The sequence below is a fragment of the Indicator indicator genome, chromosome 25, assembly GCF_027791375.1.
Source record: "Indicator indicator isolate 239-I01 chromosome 25, UM_Iind_1.1, whole genome shotgun sequence".
Lineage (NCBI taxonomy): Eukaryota > Metazoa > Chordata > Aves > Piciformes > Indicatoridae > Indicator > Indicator indicator.
In genome coordinates this window covers 1325795-1347086 of record NC_072034.1, presented here as the reverse complement: position 1 = coordinate 1347086, position 21292 = coordinate 1325795, and the positions used below count along the sequence as shown (strand labels likewise).

The 21292-nt window shown below is 45.5% G+C and overlaps 1 protein-coding gene across 1 annotated transcript; it reads left to right on the top strand.

The window, feature by feature from the left end:
- The first annotated feature begins 8279 nt into the window (after positions 1 to 8279).
- On the top strand, positions 8280 to 20371 carry BMP3 (bone morphogenetic protein 3). The gene is made up of 3 exons (XM_054392377.1): positions 8280 to 8649; positions 15841 to 16751; positions 20180 to 20371. The coding sequence occupies exons 1-3, from the start codon at positions 8280 to 8282 to the stop codon at positions 20369 to 20371; spliced, it is 1473 nt and encodes a 490-aa protein (XP_054248352.1).
- Positions 20372 to 21292: the final 921 nt, after the last annotated feature.

The window sequence follows — 21292 nt, the reverse complement described above, 5'->3', positions numbered from 1 at the left end:
CAAAATCTGAAATTCGGCAGGATACTTTGAGGTAGTTGGGAATGAAATGAAATTCTGGTGAGTTTGGTGTGATTTTATGGAGAGATATCAGCAGCTTTACATTCTTTGACCAAAAGTGGGTCTGTGGAAGGTCAGCTGTCTGAGGAACAAAAGCAATGATGGCAATTAAACCCCACTTTTGAATTTGTTGGCTGAACAGGAAGGTACCAGTTCAGAAACCCTAGCAGCACTTCATGAACTCCCAAGTTTGTGATTCCAGCAGCAGCATTGCCAAAAAAGCTGCCCCTTCAAAGCCAAAAGAAGGAAGCAGAGGTGGCTGTGCCACCCTCTTACGTAAAGAACAAGAAGATGTCTGTAAGTGTGCAACTTCATCATTAGATGTTTTCCTTTTGGCTATCAGTGAAAGAGATTGTAGGGGGAAATCCTCCATTAACTCCCCACATGCAGAACAGAAATAAGACTAACAAGGAGTAGAACTTTTGGGTACTTCTCTGAAAGACAGGCAGGGACAAGCAGTGCAGGCCAAGCCACTGTTCCCACTGCAAAGAAAACAAAAACACAGGTGCTGAATGAGCTGAAGCCATGCAGATTAGCCCCTGTGTGCAGTACACACTCTTTTCAAGAAGAAAAACTATCACCCCCATTACTGGGCTATTGTTCACTTGACACTTGTTTTATTTCGGCTCAGCTCCAAGCAGAATTGTTACAGATTCCACAGCAGAGGTTCTCTGTGATGAGAGAAACATGATCTCCTGGGCCCTAGGGAAGAGCTTATGCTGGGAAGGCACCTCCAGCAGGAAGGCTCATGCTGGCCACCTGAGCAAACAGCCAGGCCAGCGAGTGCAGAAGAGTAAGGTGGGCAGAGGTAATGGCTGTACATGGGAGCAGGTTGGTAGAAGTTGCTCACCATGGCCAGCGAGTGCAGAAGAGTAAGGTGGGCAGTGGTAATGGCTGTACATGGGAGGAGGTTGGTAGAAGTTGCTCACCATGGCCCTCCCTAGCGAAAGGCTGCTTTCTGTACTTGCCTCCAGGAGCAAGGAGATTCCAAGAGACCGAGTGCCACTTTGTTCCCCAGTCAAAGGGGAGAGCTGGCTCTGCGTGCTTGTATAGTGCAATTCCAAGCGCTGCTGGCTGATGCACTGTTCAGTGTCCTCCTGTGCTGGCTATGAACTTCCCAGTGTCCTATATGTGAATGTGTGTTCTATGTAAGGGATATAGGGGAGGGATACAGCTGAGGATGAGTGAGTTGTTCAGAGCTGACCACAGAGGGATCTGCTGAGTAGGTCATGGGACTGAATCCAGTGAGAAGAGACAAGGTTTCTCTGGAGTGGTGGCTTTTAGGGGGTGCACCTTAGCCAGAGATGATGGATCTAGTAAGAGTAGGGGTGCCTCTGTGGATGAGAGACATGCTGATGGGAACAAAGCTGCTGTCACTCACCCAAAGACTTGGTGGCAGGAGCCCTGCCAGAGCAGAATACACAGAAGCCCCATCTGAGACAGGCAAACAGATGGTGCCAAGGGCTGGTGTGAGGCAGCTAAGGTAAAGCTGCAAGGGGTGTTCACCAGATGACAGTGAGAAGAGCTGCATGTAGGAGTCACAGTAGTGGAGATTGCTTTTGTAAATAAACTCTGGAAAGCTGGAATGATAGGCCACTAATAAGCACAAGTGTGAGATTGGCCTTCACATGCGGAACAGATTCTGCTAATATCACTTTGTTATGCAAATATGTAATTATTTCATTTCCCCCAGAAGGAGTATTTGTGGTTTCCTCTTCCCCAGGACTTCCGAATGATTGTGTGGCAGGAACAAATAACTAAGTTACCAGTTATGTGCCTTACATAGCAAGCTCTGGAAAAGTGGAAACCTGGAAGTTTTTGGTGAAGTTTTTCAATAGGCACCTTTGAAAGGGGCTGCTGGAGTGGTGGTGAGGCTGGCCCTGAAAATGGCACCAAGTTGCTCATCATTTAAATAGACTCAATTAAGATTGATGCCTCCTATGTGCCCAAGGTTGAAGAGTAAAAAGGCTAGAGTACTGTGGTAAAATAAGTCTATGTGGAAGATCAGCTTGGAATGTCCAGTCCTGCTTGCTTGTAAGGCAAGCAACTTCTGTATTGCTAAAGGGGAGGAAGACAGTTGGGCATAGTTAACATTTCAGATAGTTTTGATTTCATTTTGCCTCAAATATCTGCCTGCAAAGTACCTCTGTAGGCACACACACATGCACGTGCATCAACCAGTTGGAGTTTGGTGCCTGCATCCAGAGCAGCCATACTTGACCTCTTTGCAGTTTTCTTTTTTTTTTAATAGAAAGGAAGGAGCCAGGAAGAAAAAAAAATTAAAAATACAGATTATCTGTAGCCGCTCAAATTGTTACCTCAAATGGTTTCCATAAATGGAAATCTAGAGTGACTGTACTGGATAGGATGGAATCCCTCCATAATCACACCAGTGTGCATGCAGCATTTGTCCCATGTGGGGATGGTAATTCTTTTTGTCTGTCTGCATGTTCTGTAGCTTTTCATGTTGCTGCAGTTGTTTTGTGTATAGACCTACCCTCCAGACTGACTGAGACTCAATTTGTTCATTTGTACCAAAATGATTTGTGTGCTGTGTGAAGGCAGATGAGTTTATATGGATATTCCAACTAAGTGATTTAGGAGTTAAGCAGTGTTTTGAGATGTGGAGCCTGTCAGTATATCATACTGAAATGTTTGCCTTGTTTTAATAAACACAGGAAAGGCAGGTAAGCTTTTATTCCACATTTGCTTTGATGATTGTGCCATTGAGCTGCTACACTGGCAAAACAAGACAGAAGGAAAAAAAAAAAGAGGAGGGAGAAAAATAAGAAATTAACACCACATTTAGTCATCTCCATTAAAAATGCAACTATGTAGCATGTTCCTGCACCAAGTTCAGACTGAGGCTCATTCTGCACAAATCATTTTTACTGCTATTGCATCAACATTACAGCTCAACACATTCTTTAACCCTTCTTAGGCTTCTGAATGACTTGTTTTGCCTTTATCATCCCAGAACACTCTAATGACTTCAAAGAGAACGAAATGCAGTACTAAAATGTATCAGCAGATGCTGACTTCATTGTATCATTGTGTACTTGCCCTATGAAACCTTGTCAATCAGTGCAACCAGGCTGGAGCACCCATCTGCTTCACTTGGAGCAGGACTCAGGCCATAATGTATGTTAAGAAAAACTGCAGAGCTATATTTCCATTCTGGAAGTAATGCCAGTGTCAAAATATCTACTGAAAACCAAACCACAGGTTCTTTCCATAGCCCTCATTTCTCTGTGTGTAAAATGTTACAGAACTTGAGCTGAAAAGATGCCTGTGGAGAATTTCAGATGGGGATGTAGTAAGAATCCAAACTAACCAACCACAATTTATTTCAATTGAAATATTTCATTTTAAATGAAACCATGTTCTCAGTTTGCCCACTCGCCTTGCCTACTTCTCAATGGCTTAATATATCCATAACTTAGCAATAAACATTGGTAGGTAGAAAGAAAGCAAAGCCTGGCTGAAAGAATGGCAGAATTGCTCCTGCCATCAAAGGCCATTAATTATGCAAGCCAGTAGCTATGAGTATTCAACAGCCAATGAAAAAAAAGAATTCCCCCTCCCCCCAGTCAGCAAATGCAGACTGCTGTTTGTGTGCCAGTGTGTATGTTTTCAGAAGAGGGCATTAATCCACATGTTCACCTGGCTGCCCCTGAAGAGGAATGATCACAGGGGCTCACAGTCTAGCTCAGGAATATTGGTCCAATCTTTGAAGTTGCAAGTCACAGCAGTACAACTCAAAAAAGTGTCTTGGCAGTTGCATGGACTGCAAACTGACTCAAAGCCCACTGCTGAGTGTAGTGAATAGCTTCACCTAGCTAGAAAACAGACACCTAAAGCTAGGGGTCCTCATTTCCACAAACATACACCAATCATAATATTTGAGTGTTTCTTGTGGTCCCAAATAGAATTCCAGAAAATACTGGGAGTGGTAGAGAATAGCATGGCTGCTGACTCCCATTTCATGACATCACCCTGCACTTCTGCTGCAGTAGTTCAGAGGAGCCTTGGGAAAAAATCTTTCTCTGCTTTAACAATGTCTTGACTTGTGCTAAAAACTGGTGCTTCCTTGCCTGTTTGCTGTGCACTGGCTGCATGAACTAAGATTCACAGTGCAAGCTTGTAGCCAGGAATCTTTTCTGCAGAGTGCTGAGCATACATTTAATATGTACTTCAAAAACTGCAATAAGATGAAGGGTAGAAAATGCATAAAGGATAGGAAATAACCCTTGTTGATTTTGCACTGCTTAGTTTGGCAGCTTTTTGCTGCCAAAACTTAGTTCACCTCCTTGGTCAGGACTGGTAGAATGTATGTTTCACAGTCTCTGACACAGAATGGTGAGAGCTGAGGGTGTTGAAGTAGACTGGGTGCTTTCCTTGTAGCATCACTGTCCAAGCATTACACCTGTAGCACTCTTAGTGGGTATGTGTTGTCCTAACAGAAACAGTGATGCTGTCTCAGTCAGTAATGCTGGGGACAGTTCCCAGTTCTGAGGCAGTCATACCATAAACATGACCATGACAGCTGGGGTTAGATAGTTTCTTGTTGGTCACCCACAGCAGAAAGCTTACAGAAAAGAGGAGTCATGAGGATTAAACCATCTCAAAAACTGAGATAGTCCTTTCAGTTCAGGGTAGGCTCTGATTTTGTGCAGTACATTGCTAACTGTGACTGTGTTGGGTGAGCTAGGCAGCCTGGACATTTGTCACAGCATGTCCTTTTCCTCTTACATTGCTGTCCCAGCCCACTTGTGAATTACTTCTTCCCACTTCCTGTCCTCTCCCATAAATACTATATGCAAACACATTATTACAGCATAGAAGCAGCTGGAATCTGAGCAGTACCTAAACAGCCCCTTGGATTTGAGCTTCCAGATTCTTTTATCAAAGCCAAAAAGCAGAGCATTGGAAATACTGCATCTGTAAGAGGCAGGGTAGTTTCCATTGCACTCACTGCTGCCTGCAATTCAAAAGATTCACTGTCAGAACTGTTGTGAGAATGAGCCTGTGGGTGCCTCTACCTCCACCGTATTTATTGTAGAAGCAGCACAGGCTGGGCACATAACTTCACCATTGCTTATGGTACCACACCATTATAAATATGTGTGAGGGGGACTCTTTCTTCTCTTTAGAAATCAGCACAACTCTTCTGAAACCTGTGAGATGAAACTGTAAGTTCTCTGTGACATGGTTAAAGTTTAGTTCTCTAAATAATGCTAAACTTGCTAGTGATTTGCAACTTTTCCACGGAGAAAGTGGAAAAGAAATACTAGAGAAGTGCAAAAGCACTGCTATCTTGGAGGTCAGGTCTGAGAGTTTGCCAGCTGTTATTTGCTATTGAGGAGTAACACCTTACATGTGCTGGTTTGTTTTGGTTTAGTTTGTGCACTGTGCTCTGGTGGTTTAAAATTTCACATCCAGTTTGAGCTAGTGATATTTTTTAAGGTTAGGAGCCACAGAACTGCTTGTAGTGAGCATCTCACCATGTTGCAGGGACAATCCACAAAGCAGGAGGTATTTGAAACCCAGTGTTTTGTGCAGCACTCTCAAAATCCAATGGCCATCTAAAAATGTGGGTTCAGAGAGAAAGGCACCTAATGCCCTTAGAGTCACTTTTTCCTTTCTGCCTCACATTAGGTGTCCTTTCTCTCTCCTTACAGGCTCTAAGAGAATTTCATAGGGCTAACTTTCTGTCTTACACAGCCACAACCAAGTGATGGGGTAAGTCTCTGGGAGACAAATTCCAAACTAGTTTTGCACAAACAGTGCTTTCTGCTAACATTTAAAAGAGTTTAAATAAAAGCTCATCAATAGTGTGCTTGAGCTTTGAACTTCAGTTAGTTCTTGTCTAATCCTTGTTTGAGTATGGTGTTAGATACATGCTGTCTCTGAGTATTTTGTTGTTGTTGTTGTTACTGAAGTTATTTTTGATTTACAGTGGTCCAGTCTCAAGAGTCAGGGTGCAATTTGGAAGAGGTGTTGGATCTGCAAAACATATTCTTGTGGACAGTTATTTGGTGCTGTTGGTTTAAAAGAGGATTCGGTTATGCTTGTTTTATTCAGAGTTGTGGTGTGTCCTTGGGCTTTCTTAAAATCACATCTATTGCCAGCAGGAAATAACGTAGGATCATAGAATCACAGAATTGTCAGGGTTGGAAGGGACCTCAAGGATCATCCAGTTCCAATGCTCCTGCCATGGGCAGGGACACCTCACACTAGATCAGGTTGCTCAGAGCCCCATCCAGCTTGGCCTTACTAACAGTTGCAGTATTTCAGCTGCTCAAAGGTTCTTCTTTGGGATTAACAGTTCTGATATGGGTGTAAGACAGCAGCTTTGGTGTTGAACTTTTTAGCTATCAGTTCAAATCATTTTGTTTGTTGGTTGATTGGTTTGGTTTCCTGCAGAGATCTACATTGGTTTTATTACTTGTATCCAAAAGCTCCATCACACCTTCATGTTTTATTTACATACATTCCCTTGTACTCCTTTTGTAAGTTTCTTAGAGAAGTGAGGATTCTTGCTATTAGCATTAACATTGAAGTCATACCTGTGCATATATAGAGAATATTTTTAGATGCAATAGCAAATTCAATGGCTCAACTGTTTTGAGATGCTGCCATCGGTTGGTATTTGAGCATTCAAATATAGAAACCTAGCAAAATCATTATTCTGCTTTGGAAATTCTTTTCTTTCCTTCCTGCTTGCCTCTTGTAGCTACAGATGGGCTTATTAAAGCTGCATAAGAATATTCATTACCTATCCCAAGTTCAGAGGAATTTGAAAGGCAAGTTTGGCCTTCAGTACTGCATGAGCATGATACAGTTTCTGTAGCCCATTGGAAATGTGAATGTTCTGTGCTGGAAATGTGTGCTAAACTCCACATGCTAATCTGCAAGCCATTTGCTTATTTCCCTTCTTCTGGTTAGACAAGACGTCGTTCTTGCGAACCAGTACATTTACAAACTGTGAAAAAGCAGCAAGATTTCTCTCCCACCTCCTGTGGTTTTTCCCACCAGATGCATGAGGTAGGCACCCTTTGTGTTGCAAAGTGTATTTGGGAAGGGACATTGTTAAACATCCAGTGGAGTGTTTGTCTGATGCTGTGGCACTGGCAAGGTGGGTGAGACATTTCTGTGCTTTCCATAGTGAAAAGCAGCAAAGGCAGGAGGCAAGTGAAATCGTCTCAGCCAAGCAAGGAACCCCTTTTTGTGCCCTGCTGTAGTAGAGGAGTCTTGACGTGCAGGATTTCCGTGCCCGATCCCATGCAGCTCACAGAAGTGTTTGTCCTGCTTTCACCCGGACGCAGTGCATGTCCCTTCCCCTGTGCTACTGGGGATGTCTCTACCAGCCCTGACCGGGTTCGAGGGTTTCAGAGGAGGAAGTAGAGTGCCATTCAGAGTGACTGGTCCTCAGGAGAGGGCGGACTGAAGCTCCGCATGGCCTGGTTAGCACCACTTCCACCTGCCTGCCGTGGGCTGTGCTCTGAGTCCAGCCAGCCCGTGAGGTTTTCCAGGGGAAAAGGCTGAGTGCGGTTTGAGTCGTGATTTTAGTTTTATTGCAGTCGTGTTATTTTACTGCCTTTGGAAGAGGCTGGGTGGAGGTGGGGAGGGAAACCCCCTCCCCCCTCATTCCGGGCTGCCCTCAGGGACACAGTCAGTGCCGGTGATTGGATTTCCAGAGTCTCTGGACTCGGGGTGGTGGTTTCCCCGCGGCCGCGCCTGCCGCTTGCTGCGGACCGGAGAGGGCGGTGCGAGTGGCTGCCGCTCGCAGCCCCAGCCCCGGCGCTCGCACACGCACCCCCCGCGCACACCCACGGAGCCTCACCCGGGCTGCGCCTGCACAGCAGAGTGAGGAGCGAGCATCCAGCTGCACAGAGAGCGACACCTCCACCTCTCGCCAAAAAAACAACCTGCACAGCCGGGAATAAACCGCTTCACTGCCCGCACCGGGAGGGACGGGCTCTTTATATCGTGGCACTTTTCCTCCACCCCACTTTCCTCCTTCTTATTTTTTCGCTTCCCCCCCGCGCTTTCCATAAAAGAGGAAACCCCGACTCTGGTTTTTAGTGCAGCCCCATCTGCACTCGCCGCCGCCGGCGGTTGCATCCGGCCGAAACAAACTTGGCTGGGGGGCTCGCCGCCGGGGCAAGAAAGGGACAAGAAAGACTGCAGAGGTCGCCCGGCCGTGTCGGAGGGGCAGGATGGCGGCAAACCGCTGGGTGCTGTGCCTGTGCCTGGGCTGGGGGTGCCTGTGCCTGGCGCTGGGCGACGTGCTGAAGGCTCGCTGGGTCGGGGTGCGACGGCGAAACACCCCAGCAGGAGTGCGGGGCGGCCGGCTGAGAGCCGCGGCAGGTGACTACGGTCCGGGGCAGCGGCCGGAGCCGGAGGAGCAGCGGCGGCCGGGGAGGCTGCACCCAGGAGACAAGGTCTCGGAGCACATGCTGCGGCTCTACGACCAGTACAGCGGCGGCCGCGGGGGGCGGGCGGCGCGGCGCCGAGACCTGTCGGGGCTGCCCGGGCTGCAGCTTCGCCAGGGTAACACGGTGCGCGGCTTCCGCCCGCGGGCTGCAGGTGAGTGCGGACCGCGGCGGGGCTGGGCTGCGGGCGACGGCCCCGTGGGACCCTGCGCTACCGCCCATGAGAGCCACTTACGGGGGGAGCTCGGTGGGGCCAGCAGCCACCGCAGAGCCCGGTCGGGCGGCTGCGGAGCCGGAGCCCTGGGGGCGCGGCGGAGGGCGGGCACAGCCACCCCGGCCGCTCCCCCGCGACTCGCAGGGCTGGAGCGGAGGGGAGGGCTCTCGGTTGGGAGATCCTGGCCGCTGAGCTGGCTGCCGGGCAGCTCGCTCTCGGGTGACGCTGTGCAGGCAATAAGCTCCAGGTCTCCGAAAATGAAGGTAACGGTCCGTTCGCAGCCCTGCGAGGAGTGATGGTCCTGAGCTGTCAGCCGAGTGCTTCGTCTGCTATAGTGCTTATGGAACCCGATTTACAGATGAGAAAAGGATCAGAAAAGTCACGCCTCCCGCAGCAACAGTTGTGTATTTTAGGATGTAATGTTTACAATGTCTCCCGTATTTAAATTATTGGTTTCTCTCATCAACTCTGTATTCAGTGCCTCTGCCGAATGGTGTCTGAGTATGATGTGAGAGAAGTGAAGTAATTAGCATACCCTCTCTGGAATCTCCTTATCCGTGTTTTGCATGTGTAGGTTCTGTGGATACCAGGGTCTGATTTGCATGTGATAGCGCGACAGCGTGGTTTGGAGATCCTTTAGACTATCTGCAAAGTACTCGAAATGCTGGTGACTGTACTGGCAATTAAGGGCAATGGCAAATGAGTGTAGTTGAAGCATAATTTATGCTTGGTAAATATTGCATCTCAGCATCTTTGGCAGTGGCACTTGGATCTCTCTGTGACTGCAGACTAGCGTGCACAGGTAGATGTACATGGAAATGTAAAGAGAGGCTTTGGTAGCTGAGGTGCAAATAGCCTGCATTTGGAGGACAGAGAACCGTGACTTCCCAGATGCTGTTCCTACAGAAGAAGCCCCTTGTCTTTCAAAGACTACTGCTTTTTGCAGTGTAATGTCTAATGTACATCTCTTTGTTCTGAAAGAAGCAGTTTCCTCATTGAAAGAGAGGAAGGTGTAATACATTTCTTTAAAAAGGGGAGGGGGGGGGAAAGGGATGGCATAATCTCAGCAGAGTGATATTTGCTCCTTTAATCATATCTGATTACAGATATTTATTGTTCTAAACCTAGAAGGCCTTTGGTTCAAATCCCTCCTCTGTGGTCTTTCTGATTATATTTATATTCTCACTTGACATTGGGTGGCAGCAGTCCTATAAACACACTATTCATTAATCCCTTTCCTCCTCCTCCGATACTTTCACAGTTCAAGTGCCAAAGCAATAAATTGGAAGTGGTTATAAGTTTTTTGACACTTCTCTAAGTATTTACATAAAATATTTAACCAGTTAGCTGTTGTCTTTCTCTTGCCATAGGCACCGGCAGCTCATTTTGTATGTTTTTTTGATGGAAGAAAAGTACATTTTGAGAAAACCCTTAGATCAAATGTTCCTTGGGGTGATGAGGGAAGTGAAAAGGGCTTTTCTGGTTTCTGACTTCTTCCTTGTGCCTGGCCAGCCCTGTGAAGGAAACAGTACATTTCCAGTATTTCCCTTTCAAGGTAGTTTCTTTCCAGATCCTTTACTCTGACTGCTGCACTCTTGGACTGCACAGTTCAGTATCCCACAGGTTTGCTTTCATCCTTAATGTGTCTGCATTAGTTACATTAATAAATTACGCTGCTGTTACTCCTGCACGTTTTACCATCCCCGCTGCAGGCCCCTTCAGGACACAGTTTTTTTGTCTGTGATTAGCAGAACTACTCTAAGATTCTGGCCATTTCTCCTGAATCTACAGTAAAAAGCCTGGAAGGAAATCTTCATTGATATCATTTGTAGTTTAACTGTACATTTTGAAATGTAATTGTATATTTTCAGAAGTGAAACTGTATCTGTTCTGAAACACAACTCTCCAACGTGGCTGTGAAACTTTTTCATCCTTGCTTTTCCTCTGGTGGGCTTCTGGCTCTTCTGCACCACACAGGAAAGGCCTTTCCCAGATCTCCCAGACAAATTTTCACGACCCTGTAAGACAGTATTGTGTGAAGAGACCAAGAACTGGTAGGATTTGATAAAACTTGTCCCTGTTTCCAGTCCAAGAAAAGTGGAGTTGCACATGACAGCTGCAGACTTACAAGGGGCAGCCAACAAGAAAGATCTAAGGCATGATTAACCAGAAGCATCCTAACAAGTGCTGAATGCAGGTTTTTCTTTCTGTGGTTCAGCCCTCTGTGGGGATAGGACATGAGCTTCAGCCCTTCCTGAGTACCTCTGATGTTTGCGTCCTATGCTGCTGCTCTGAAATCTCTCACAGACCAGATTTCATGACCAGACTGGATTATTAGTGGTTTGTTTGGGCTGGGGAGTTTATCCTTTGATTTTGATGAATCCTTGTGTGAACTTCTATTCAGGCAAATTTGTTTTCCATTCATGTTGCTGTATTGTCTCAAAAACCTTTGACACCCACAATGAAGCTGAAAGAAACTTCAGCCCCCAAATCCATTACACGTGAAGCAAGGATGTACATCATTCATGATATAGCTACTTACATTTCAGCACTGTTCTCTCTCATTGCCCTAATTTATTCCTATGTGTTTGAGTCAAAGGATGTTCAGTCTGTGATTTCTCTGGCAGCTGTGTCACTGTGGGATGTTTCTGGGATGACACTTGCAGCCATTGTCTTGCTTAGGACAGGCCTCACAGTGAGCTCCTCTTTAGTAAAAATCCAAAGACAGTGCCTTTTTTGTTTTTTTTTTCCTGTATGTACCACAACAGTGAGTGGTTTTCCATTCCTTGTGACTTTTCAGACAACAGCTAGGAATAAGGTCAGATGATACATAAGCTATAGCTGAACACTTTGGTGGGTGAGTCTGTGCATCAGTTTCTGCACACAGCCATTCTGTCCTTCATCCCCTCAGCGAATCACATGGTGACCATATCCCCTGCTGAGAAAACTCCACTTACCTGCAGTGTTTCCCATAGAGCTGTGCTGAACTGCAGCCTCTGAAGCTCAAGATCTGGAGGAAAGATACAGTGTGGAATAAATAAAAGAGAATGGAAAGATCAACACCTCAAACACAAGACTCTCAGTTTGCTTTTGAAAGCTTTAAATTTTTTTTTTAATCATAGCATTGCTAAAGGAACATGTCTTGCAAATGAGTCACTTAAAAAACTCAGCTTTAATTGGAAGGTCTCTGTAATAATGTTATAGTAAAGTTATACAGTCAGAAATTACTTTAAACTCTTTTTTATTGACTAAATTTCAAGTAATTTTAGGTATTACACCTTCCCCTAGGCCAGTTCTTGTGGTTTAAGAGCTATGTTCTCCTTCTCAAAATGCCGTTCTTTCCTTTGTTGTGGTATGAAATGCCCACGCAAACAGAGGAAACCAAATGCTGCACAGGGAAATCAGCTAGGCACAGGCTGCCGTCAGCCTGCAAAAACCAGTACAGGCCAAATCCCAGCCTCTTTGTGCTCTAATAGTGTTCAGGGGCTTTTGTAATGAGAACTTTAAAAACATTCAGGCAGGAGACAGTACGAGTGGGTTTTTTGTTTTGGGGTTGGTTGGTTTGTTTGTTTTTGTTGTTGTATTGGTTTGGGTTTTTTTTCTATATCCCTACTAATAAAGTGCAAGCAGCAGCCCACTGGTAGTTTTCAGGCAAACCTTCTCCAAGGCAAAGGGGCAGGTAGGTTTCTCTTCTCAGGCCCAGACCCAGCATTTTAATTTTCTGCCTTCTGTTCCAGCCAGGCTCCCTGTGCTGCCAGGTACATTGAATGAGCTGTGCTCACAGTCCCCAGTCTGCCACAGTTCCTAGAGCATGTCCCTTCACAAGTCAGGAGTTCTAACCTGGAGAGGGCAGACTGTGCTGCTGCCAGCTGAAGTGGAATTAATCATAACTGTGAGAAGGAGCAGAGTTGGCTTTTTGTGTTCCTCTTCCCAGAGTTGTGTATTTTATCAATGCAATCTCTTTACTTACTTAGTCTACCCTAGCTTTGAGTTTGACATTCTGTTTGGTTTTCAGACCTGCTGTGGTCTTTCTGCTTAAAATATATAGAAGAGAGATCCTTTGCCCGCTGTGCAGCACATTTATGACATGCCATGAGCATATTTGTGGTTTTCATATCACAAAATCTACACATAAGTCAGATCCTGAGCATGCATCTTCACTGCTTCTTGAAGGTCTTTATTTGAGTAGCTGATAGCATTAATCAGTGATGGACTTTTTATATCAAGTTACTAACTGCTATGCTAAAAGAATTCATAAAACCAGTGTGGCACTGTGCAGTCCTGTGCTCTTAAAAAAGACAGAACTTGCCCCTATATTTTTTCCATTGCAAAATATTCAAATTGGTAAGAGGGAAGCAGCCATCAAGTAAGAGCAAAGGTAGGGGAAAAGGAGAAATCAGGCTTCTAAATTTGTGTTCCTATTCTGGCACTGGTTTCCATTTCCAGCTCTGGGTGAACTTTTGTAACTGTGCTATGAACCCATGGAAACAAAGTTTTACAATGGAAACACTGATCCATTCTTAGCCGTGCACTGGCACAAGGGCACCACTTTAATATCTCATTTAAGTGATGGCTAATGATGACTATATAACTAAATGGTCCTCGTTATTGCATCCTTTTTCACCCGTGGGATAGATTTGGCAGTCCATAAAAATGTCAGTGCATCCTCTATAAATGTAAACACACTACATTAGTGGACTTGTTCCAGCTTATTGATGCTTGGAAATGCCCCTTGTAACGTGATGCTGGTGATGTCAGTCAGTTCATGCCAGTGATGTCAGTCTACACAGACCTACTGCTTTTTCTTAAAATCCATTTTTATTGCCAGTACCAGGCAGTCCACACCTCTGTGTGTTCCTGCAGGAAGGTGAGGAAGCATGGGCCATGCCCCTGCAGGTTTGGCTGCAGTGCTGTGAGCTGGATTCTTTCTGCTCTGGGCTGGCAGTAAATAAGCTGGTGTCTCTGCCCCCCAAATGGTGAGTGATGGCACAGCCTGTTTTGGTGTGCCTCTGTGAGACAGGAAGGCTTTTCTGCTTTCAGCCTGCAGAGACTGTCCCTCCCCTCTCTTCCCACCCCAGAGAGCTCGGTTGTTACTTGTGCAGGAGGCTGAAAACCAGCGTGGCTCAGCATAGGCTTTGCCATGGAGTTACTGGGGTCTGGGTTTCATTCAAGCCAAGGGAGGCTTGGCCTTGGCTAATTCATCAGTTTCTGTCTTGGATTGAACGATAAAGTTTAATTTGTGTGAAATTAAACTTTCCTGAGGAAGAGGTGCATTTGTAGGTATTTCAGAGCTGAACCTTCCTTGACATGCCTGTAATTTTTAGAAATAGCCTGGGGAAAACTTAGTGTGTTGCTCACATCTGAAAGTCAGGTGTTGCTGTCACACAATGAATACCTTTGACACAGTGTTCCTTAATTGTGACAGCAACCCGGGCCACACAGGTGGGTTTTGGGAGCTAGAAGTCGGCAAACCCATACATATCTGTGCCGACCACTAGCGAGTGGTTTCAGGATGACTTTGCAGACTGAATGAATTGAAAATACTTTCCCGGAGCAGTTCGAGCCTGGAGGTTATTCAGTGAGAAAACAGCACCACCTGCTGCCGGTTCTTCCTCTGGCTGCAGGGTTCAGACACCAAGGGTGCCTGCCTGGGTTTTGCTTTTCATCAAAACTATATATTCCTTATGTGTCTGTTTCACACCATCTAGGATTGCTCTATAAACAAAAGCAGCTTGTTTTGTGTTCCACTATAATGCAGTGATTGAGAACAGGCAGTATTTGTTAAGTGGAATTCTTATTAAAAAATAAGAAGGTTGTCCTTTAACACAAAACAGTGATTCAGATAATAACTTCTTTACAAGGCACTTGTGAGACATCATAAATTCTGGTTCCTAAGGTGGGCATACTTAGCGTTCTGCCAAATTGCATATTAACCTTTCTATTAGTGATTACAAATATGCAAGGCTGTTGTCAATAACCTTATACTCTCTTCCTTGTCCAGCTCTAATCTTGCTATGGTGAAGGGCTCAGGGTCATGAGGATCCAGTTGTGCATGCTGAGGTCACTGTCTGCTTGAGGGACCAATAAATTGGTCTTATTGTATTGGAGGAATGGTTAATACCAAGAGGAAACATCCTTTGTAAGACAGGATTTCAATTCACCTTTTCATTTAGGCTTTGAAGCACGTAGCACTTTCTGTGTTTGCCTCTTTTGCTTCCTGATATGGTACAAAATGTTGCATGGTTTTAAGTCTCTCTTTAATAGCCTCTTTGACACCTTTAGAAGCTAGGTGTAAATGCCACCCAGGCCCCAGAGTCCTTGGCTTGTAGGTGAGGCCAAGATTGCAGCAGAACAGAGCATAAGGTTTAAAGGAACTGTCTAGGCTGGTTTTGCGTTGAACAGCTTGGCAGTCAGAGCTTGAGTGACCTACCTGGCAATACATTTGAAAGCCTGTGGCAACACTGAGAATCATGCTGTGTTTGAATCCAAGTTTTTCCTCTTCTTCACTGCCATGTTGAGCCTCTGCTAGTAGGGAACCAAGTATTTTCTTTCCAGCCTGAGGCTCAGTATGATAATGATTGTTTACAGACAACCCAGAGCCTGCTGAAGCCAGTGGGAGCCTTTCTCCAGCTTCAGCTAGGTCTGGGCTAAGGCATGGTTCCATGCTGGTGATATCCCATTGACATCCCAATTGGCTTGGCAGCCATCATCACCTAAGTGCATTTGGAGAGGGATGGGATTGGAAATATTACAGAAAGAGGAAAACAAAAGAGCAAAATCTTACGGTGGCATCACTTGAATTTTCGAATGATAGGTAAAGTCTTTAGTGCATCAGTTATCAAGCTGTGTTGTTCCTGTGACCTAGTTCCCTGAAGGCAGAGGAGCAGTAGGAAATGTGTATTTCTGAATGGAGATTGGTATTACAAGGAAACCAGATTGAAAATATGTGATTTATGGTCACCACTTTGCCAGCTTGGTTATTTTCCTGAATAGGGGCCCAGGCCTGTTCCCACAGCACTGCATGAAAATTTTCTGGTACCTTAATGTGTAACCTAGAGATCGACGTGCTTGGTCCTTTCTCTGTTCTGTTCTGAAATATCCATGTGCTTATCTAAGATTTTCTTCTTCTAGGGGGCCCTGAAAGCCAGGAGGTGTACGTTTTTAACTTGACGTCACTCACCAACTCTGAAAATGTCTTGTCAGCTTCGGTGTATTATTATGTTGGTGATCTGCTGCATGCTCCCTGGAACTGTTCCCAGTCCAGAGGCTGCTCTCGTCATGGGCACAGGAAACCTGAAATTCAGATGCATCTTTCAGTTTGGACCTTTCCTTCGGTTGGGAACTGGACTCGGAGCCTGGGACATTTCCTAATAAACATCTCTGCTGCTTACCAGGATGTCCTTTCCTGGCAGTGGAAGGATATCACTCAGCTTCTGCATGAAGCAAAACAAAACAATGAACTCCTCATCGGTGTCAAAATGGATCTGAGCAGCCACCACTCCCGGAAAAGGGCACCTCCTCACTATGAACCCTACATTCTGATTTATGCCAACGACTCTGCTATTTCAGAGCCAGAGACCGTTGTCTCTAGTTTGCAAGGGCACCGCCATCCTCTGGCAAGAGTCTTTCCCAGGCCAGAAAACCACGTGAGGAGCAGCCTCGGGAAGTGGCGGCAAAAACGCTCTACAAACATTCTGTTGCCCCTGCAGAATAATGAGCTCCCAGGAGCTGAGTACCAGTACAGCGAGGATGAGAGATGGGAAGACAGAAAACCCTACAAACCCCTCCAGCCACAGCTAGCCGAGAGGTCAAAGAGTAAGAAAAAGCAGAGGAAGACTCATCACCACAAGAGCCAGACGCTCCAGTTTGACGAGCAAACGCTGAAGAAGGCGAGGAGGAAGCAGTGGAATGAGCCAAGGTATTGTGCCCGCCGCTACCTCAAGGTGGATTTTGCAGACATTGGCTGGAGCGAGTGGATTATTTCCCCTAAATCCTTTGATGCCTATTACTGCTCAGGGGAATGCCAATTCCCAATTCCAAAGGTATCTATCTTTATCTATTCTTTATGCTTCCTTTTAAGGTTGTAATGGTTAGCTGTTGAACCATAGAGTGGAACTCCTCCTGGTGGGTGGATTGTCCGTCCCAAGGGAGAGGCACCAGATTATGCAACGTGTTATTCCCTTCCTTTTCCTGTATAGTCTCTATTTACAAGTCAGAGCTTCTGGAGAGAGCTCTCTTGGCTCTCTTGCCTTTTGCTTTTGCTTGCTGCATGGGGGAGGCTTCACCGGTGGGAAGCTGTTTGCTGCCTAGTGGGGCCTAGTCCATTGCTGATTCTGGTTTTGTATGTATATTCCTTTTCCCTTCATACCTTTTGTACTTTGTTTACTTCTGTTAATTTCACTTTTCTTAACTTCCAATTCTGTGCCAGTCTGTTTCAGTTTACCCATTTAACCCTTGCCATGCCTAGCTTTTCCTAATGGGAGGAAAGGGAGAGGGAAGGAGGGTAAACCTACATCCTGTCAAACCAGGCCATACTGTAAAGTATGCATTTTCTTTCCTGTGTCAGTGAAAGGCAGCTGGTCACATGCTACTTGTTCAGGTCTAGTAAATAAGTGATATCTTTTGTCTCCTGCTGCAAGGAGTAACAGAACAGCTAGTAAAAAGATGGGCTTGTAAAAGTGAGTTAAAAATTATTACTTGGTGTTACGTTTTTGTCAAGAAACCCAACTACCGTAAAAAAAAATCTTGCCATAAAATATAGTGCTTATGATGTGTGAGTTTGTTAGTAACCTGTTTCATAAACATAATGCAAGCCAGATACAGAAAATCGCTTATTAGACAGTAGTCACTTTGCCTCAAAGGAGTCTGCTGTCAGAGCCAAGCTGGGGGCAGTCAGCATAGCATGCTCTGGGAAGAATGTGTGCCCCATGAGGCACAACTGTGACAATGACAGTGGGCTCTGGTGGAGTTCTGGGAGTGGCTGAAATACTCTGAGTGTAAGGCTCTTCTCAGTGATGCTCATCGACAGGACAAGGGGTAATGGGATGGGCAGCCTGTGCCAGCCTTTGAGAACCCTTTTAGTGAAGACGTTTCTTCTCGTATCCAACCTAAACATTCCCTGGTGCAACTTGAGGCCATTTCCTCCTGTCCTATCACTTGTTACTAGGGCGAAGAGACCAACACCCACCTCACTACAAAGCATATGTTTCAGAGTTAACAGATACTGCTTAGAGGAAAGAGAAAGTCCAGCTTTATCTGCAATTTGTCCATCTTTGGCAAATTCCCCTGAGATACTGAACTGCATCAGAAGACTTCCAAACATACAGAGGCAAAGTTTTTTTCTGCCAGATTTGGGTTCTGCTTTCCTGCAGGGCCTGTGGGATGTCACAGTTAAGCTACATCTTCTCAGATAAGTAGATTGCAGTATTGGCTACTATTATCTTGGTAACTGAGCATAGCAGTTCCAAAAGAATGTTCTTCCTCCTCCTCTTCATCCCTCTGCTCTGCCTAGGATAGGCACATACACGCTATCAGGAGAGGTCTCTGCCCTGGAAAAAGCTCATAGTAGAAAATAGGTGGGAAGAAAGGAGGAGAAATGGGTAGGCAAATAAAACACTGAGTTTAAAGAACTCTTTTTTTCCCCCATGAATTCCTACTAAGATGCCTAATCTGGCCTTTTTGTGTGGGGCTCTCTAGACTCAGTTAGGTGAAGAATTATAGCAGCAGAGCATTGCAGCTATTTAGACATTGTGAACCTGCATTTGCTGCCATGCACTGCAGAGAGAGCTAGTCCATTAAGAGAGCAGCTTACTGAAACCCACTGTGAGCCCAGCTGCCTGGAAGCAACTGGTAGATTTCTGTGCATGTTGCAATGCAAATTGTTCCTTTTGTGTGTTATATTCAGTTGCACAAACCAGAATGACCTTGTTTTCCAGAGAGAATGAAAACCTAAATGATATGAAAAAGTGAAGCTCTCCTAGAGCCACCTGTTATTCTTGAGCCACGTATAATACCTGGTGCTACTAATAAGACCATGTTTGCAAAAATCATACTAAAACCATCAGGCAATAACTAACTAATCTGTGCCTATGGGTGCATAATGTTCCCTTGCTGAAGATGAGCTCCTAAAGTTGACAACCTGTTGGGTAATTAAGAACAGATGCGCCTCTTCCTCCACACACTTTCCAGCTCCAAACTTTCTGGCCTTCCTCTTTCCCTGATTTCAATTAGCTGGTTTGACTGCTGTCAAACTCCCATGTGTTGGGCTTGGGTCATGCTGCAGCAGACCCTCTCCTGGGCCAGAACTGAAAGTTTGTAACTGACGTCATTTGCCCTGCTGGTGATGCATCCCTAATGAAACTCAACAGGGCAGCAAGGCTCTCAAGAATGTGTGCAGCTTAGCAGGTGCAGCCTGAGCCACAGCTGGACTCACTCACAGATTTGGCAGTTTGGGTTCAGCTTGGCATCTTTCCCTCCTGCCGCTCCTCAGCCTTCAGTTTCTCCCCTCCTACAGAAAATGTCTGCCTGCTTTTCATGACCAGAATGCAGGCCGCTGCAGGCAATGGCCTAAGTTGCCTGCCGTCTGCAGGGCATTATGCCAGCTCAGTACTCCAGCAGGGGATTCTGTTCTCTTGAGGACACACCTTCGGTGTTACTGCAGTCACAGTTACATGCCCACTGGCAGAAGCAGAGTTAAGCCAAAGCTGGGCATGCTCAAGAGTGCACCTTAAGGGCCATGGACATTTCAGACAGACTTCAAGTCAGCACTTCCTTTATCACACAGTGCCAGAGTGGATCTGGTTTATATTTGTGATTCAGTTAACGTGTTCTGGGTTTGTGTGAACAAATAGTTATCCCACTGGTCAGGTTTGCTTTTTCCTCATATCAAAACAAAGGTCACCTCATTGTGGCCTTCCAATATCCAAAGGGGGTCTACAAGAAAGCTGGTGAGGGACTTTTTAAGGTGTCAGGTAGTCATAAGACTGAGGATAATGGATACAAGCTAGAGGAGGGGAGACTGACTTTAGATGTTAGGAAGTTCTTCGCATCAGGGTGGAAAGACACTGGCACAGGTTGCCCAGGGAGGTGGTAGAAGCCTCACCCTTGGAGGTTTTTAAGGCCAGGCTGGATGTGACTGTGAGCAACCCGATCTAGTGCGAAGTGTCCCTGTCCATGGCAGGAGGGTTGGAACTGGCTGATCCTTGAGGTCCCTTCCAACCCTGACAATTCTGTGAAAGTGTTTTCCTATATACATTAGTACAAATGCAGCAGACTTAGTCCTTTGAGGGGGCTCAGTTCCTCAGCCATGTCACTGGTGATGTCTCCTACAGAATGAACACAAGAGCTAAAGGAACCAGTTAGCATTGTGGGGTCTCCACAAAGCCCTTTCTCTCAAAAGTTTAGTTCTAAAGTACCCGGGTCCTTTTTGACACAGTTGCAGCTACATTCATGCTGTGTGTTTCTCTTGCAGGCCCTGAAGCCATCCAACCATGCCACCATTCAGAGCATCGTGAAAGCTGTTGGGGTTGTCCCAGGCATTCCCGAGCCTTGCTGCGTTCCTGAGAAAATGTCTTCTCTTAGTATCTTATTTTTTGATGAAAATAAAAATGTAGTTCTTAAGGTGTACCCCAACATGACAGTGGAATCCTGTGCGTGCAGATAACATCTTGGGAGAGCCTTTTGAAATGCTGGGGTGATCAGGGGGTGTTGTGTGTGCATTTCACGATATCTGCTTTTTATTTGCACTGTCAATGCATGTCCTTTGGACAAAAAAAAAAAAAGAAAAAATAAGTAAACAAATCCAAACAAAGAGGATAGAAGTGGAATAGATTCTGAACACTAATTCCATGGAAAGAGAACATAATCTTCATTCATCTCTGAATCTGGCAAAGACACAAGTCTTGGCAGTGGGGACTGACTGTTTCTGTTGAAATCAAGAGATGAGAAAGGAATTTGCAGAAGACTTCAAGACATTTGAGACTGCCAGAAGGACGTAGTGATCTATTTTTGTACAAGACTTTGGAAGCAGCATTAGCTGTTAAATTTTTTGGTCTCTGTTCTTATGGTGACTGCTAGGAGGGAGATTAGAAATACACTATTCTCCATTTTAAAGCTCAGCTTTCTGCCTTAGGCCGTTGCGTAGTGCAGCAAGGAACTAAAATGTGACATTCTGAGAGCCTTAGATAATCCATCTTAGACGCATATCTGCTCGGTACGACATGACTGCATTGTGTATTCATTTGCATTGGCATATTCTTTGTGGTTCAGTTTATTAGAGGTCTGTACCCTCTGCTGGAAGAACACAAAACACTGCTGCTTATGCAGTTGTGGTGTCCCAAAAGCCAAGACTTTTATTTGAGGCCACTGCGGAAACTCAGCAGGTCCAGGGTATGAAAACACCACAGTCAGTGAAGTGTCTGAGTGACTCCTTCTCAGCACACATTCTAGAGCACAGCTGCAAATAATCCAAGTAAATCATGGTAGTTGATTCCTGACATGAAATTATTTGGTGCATAGTTCTTTCCTGTAGGCCCTCACTAGAATTGTTTGATCAAAACTGCCTCTGCTTGGTGAGGTTTGATTG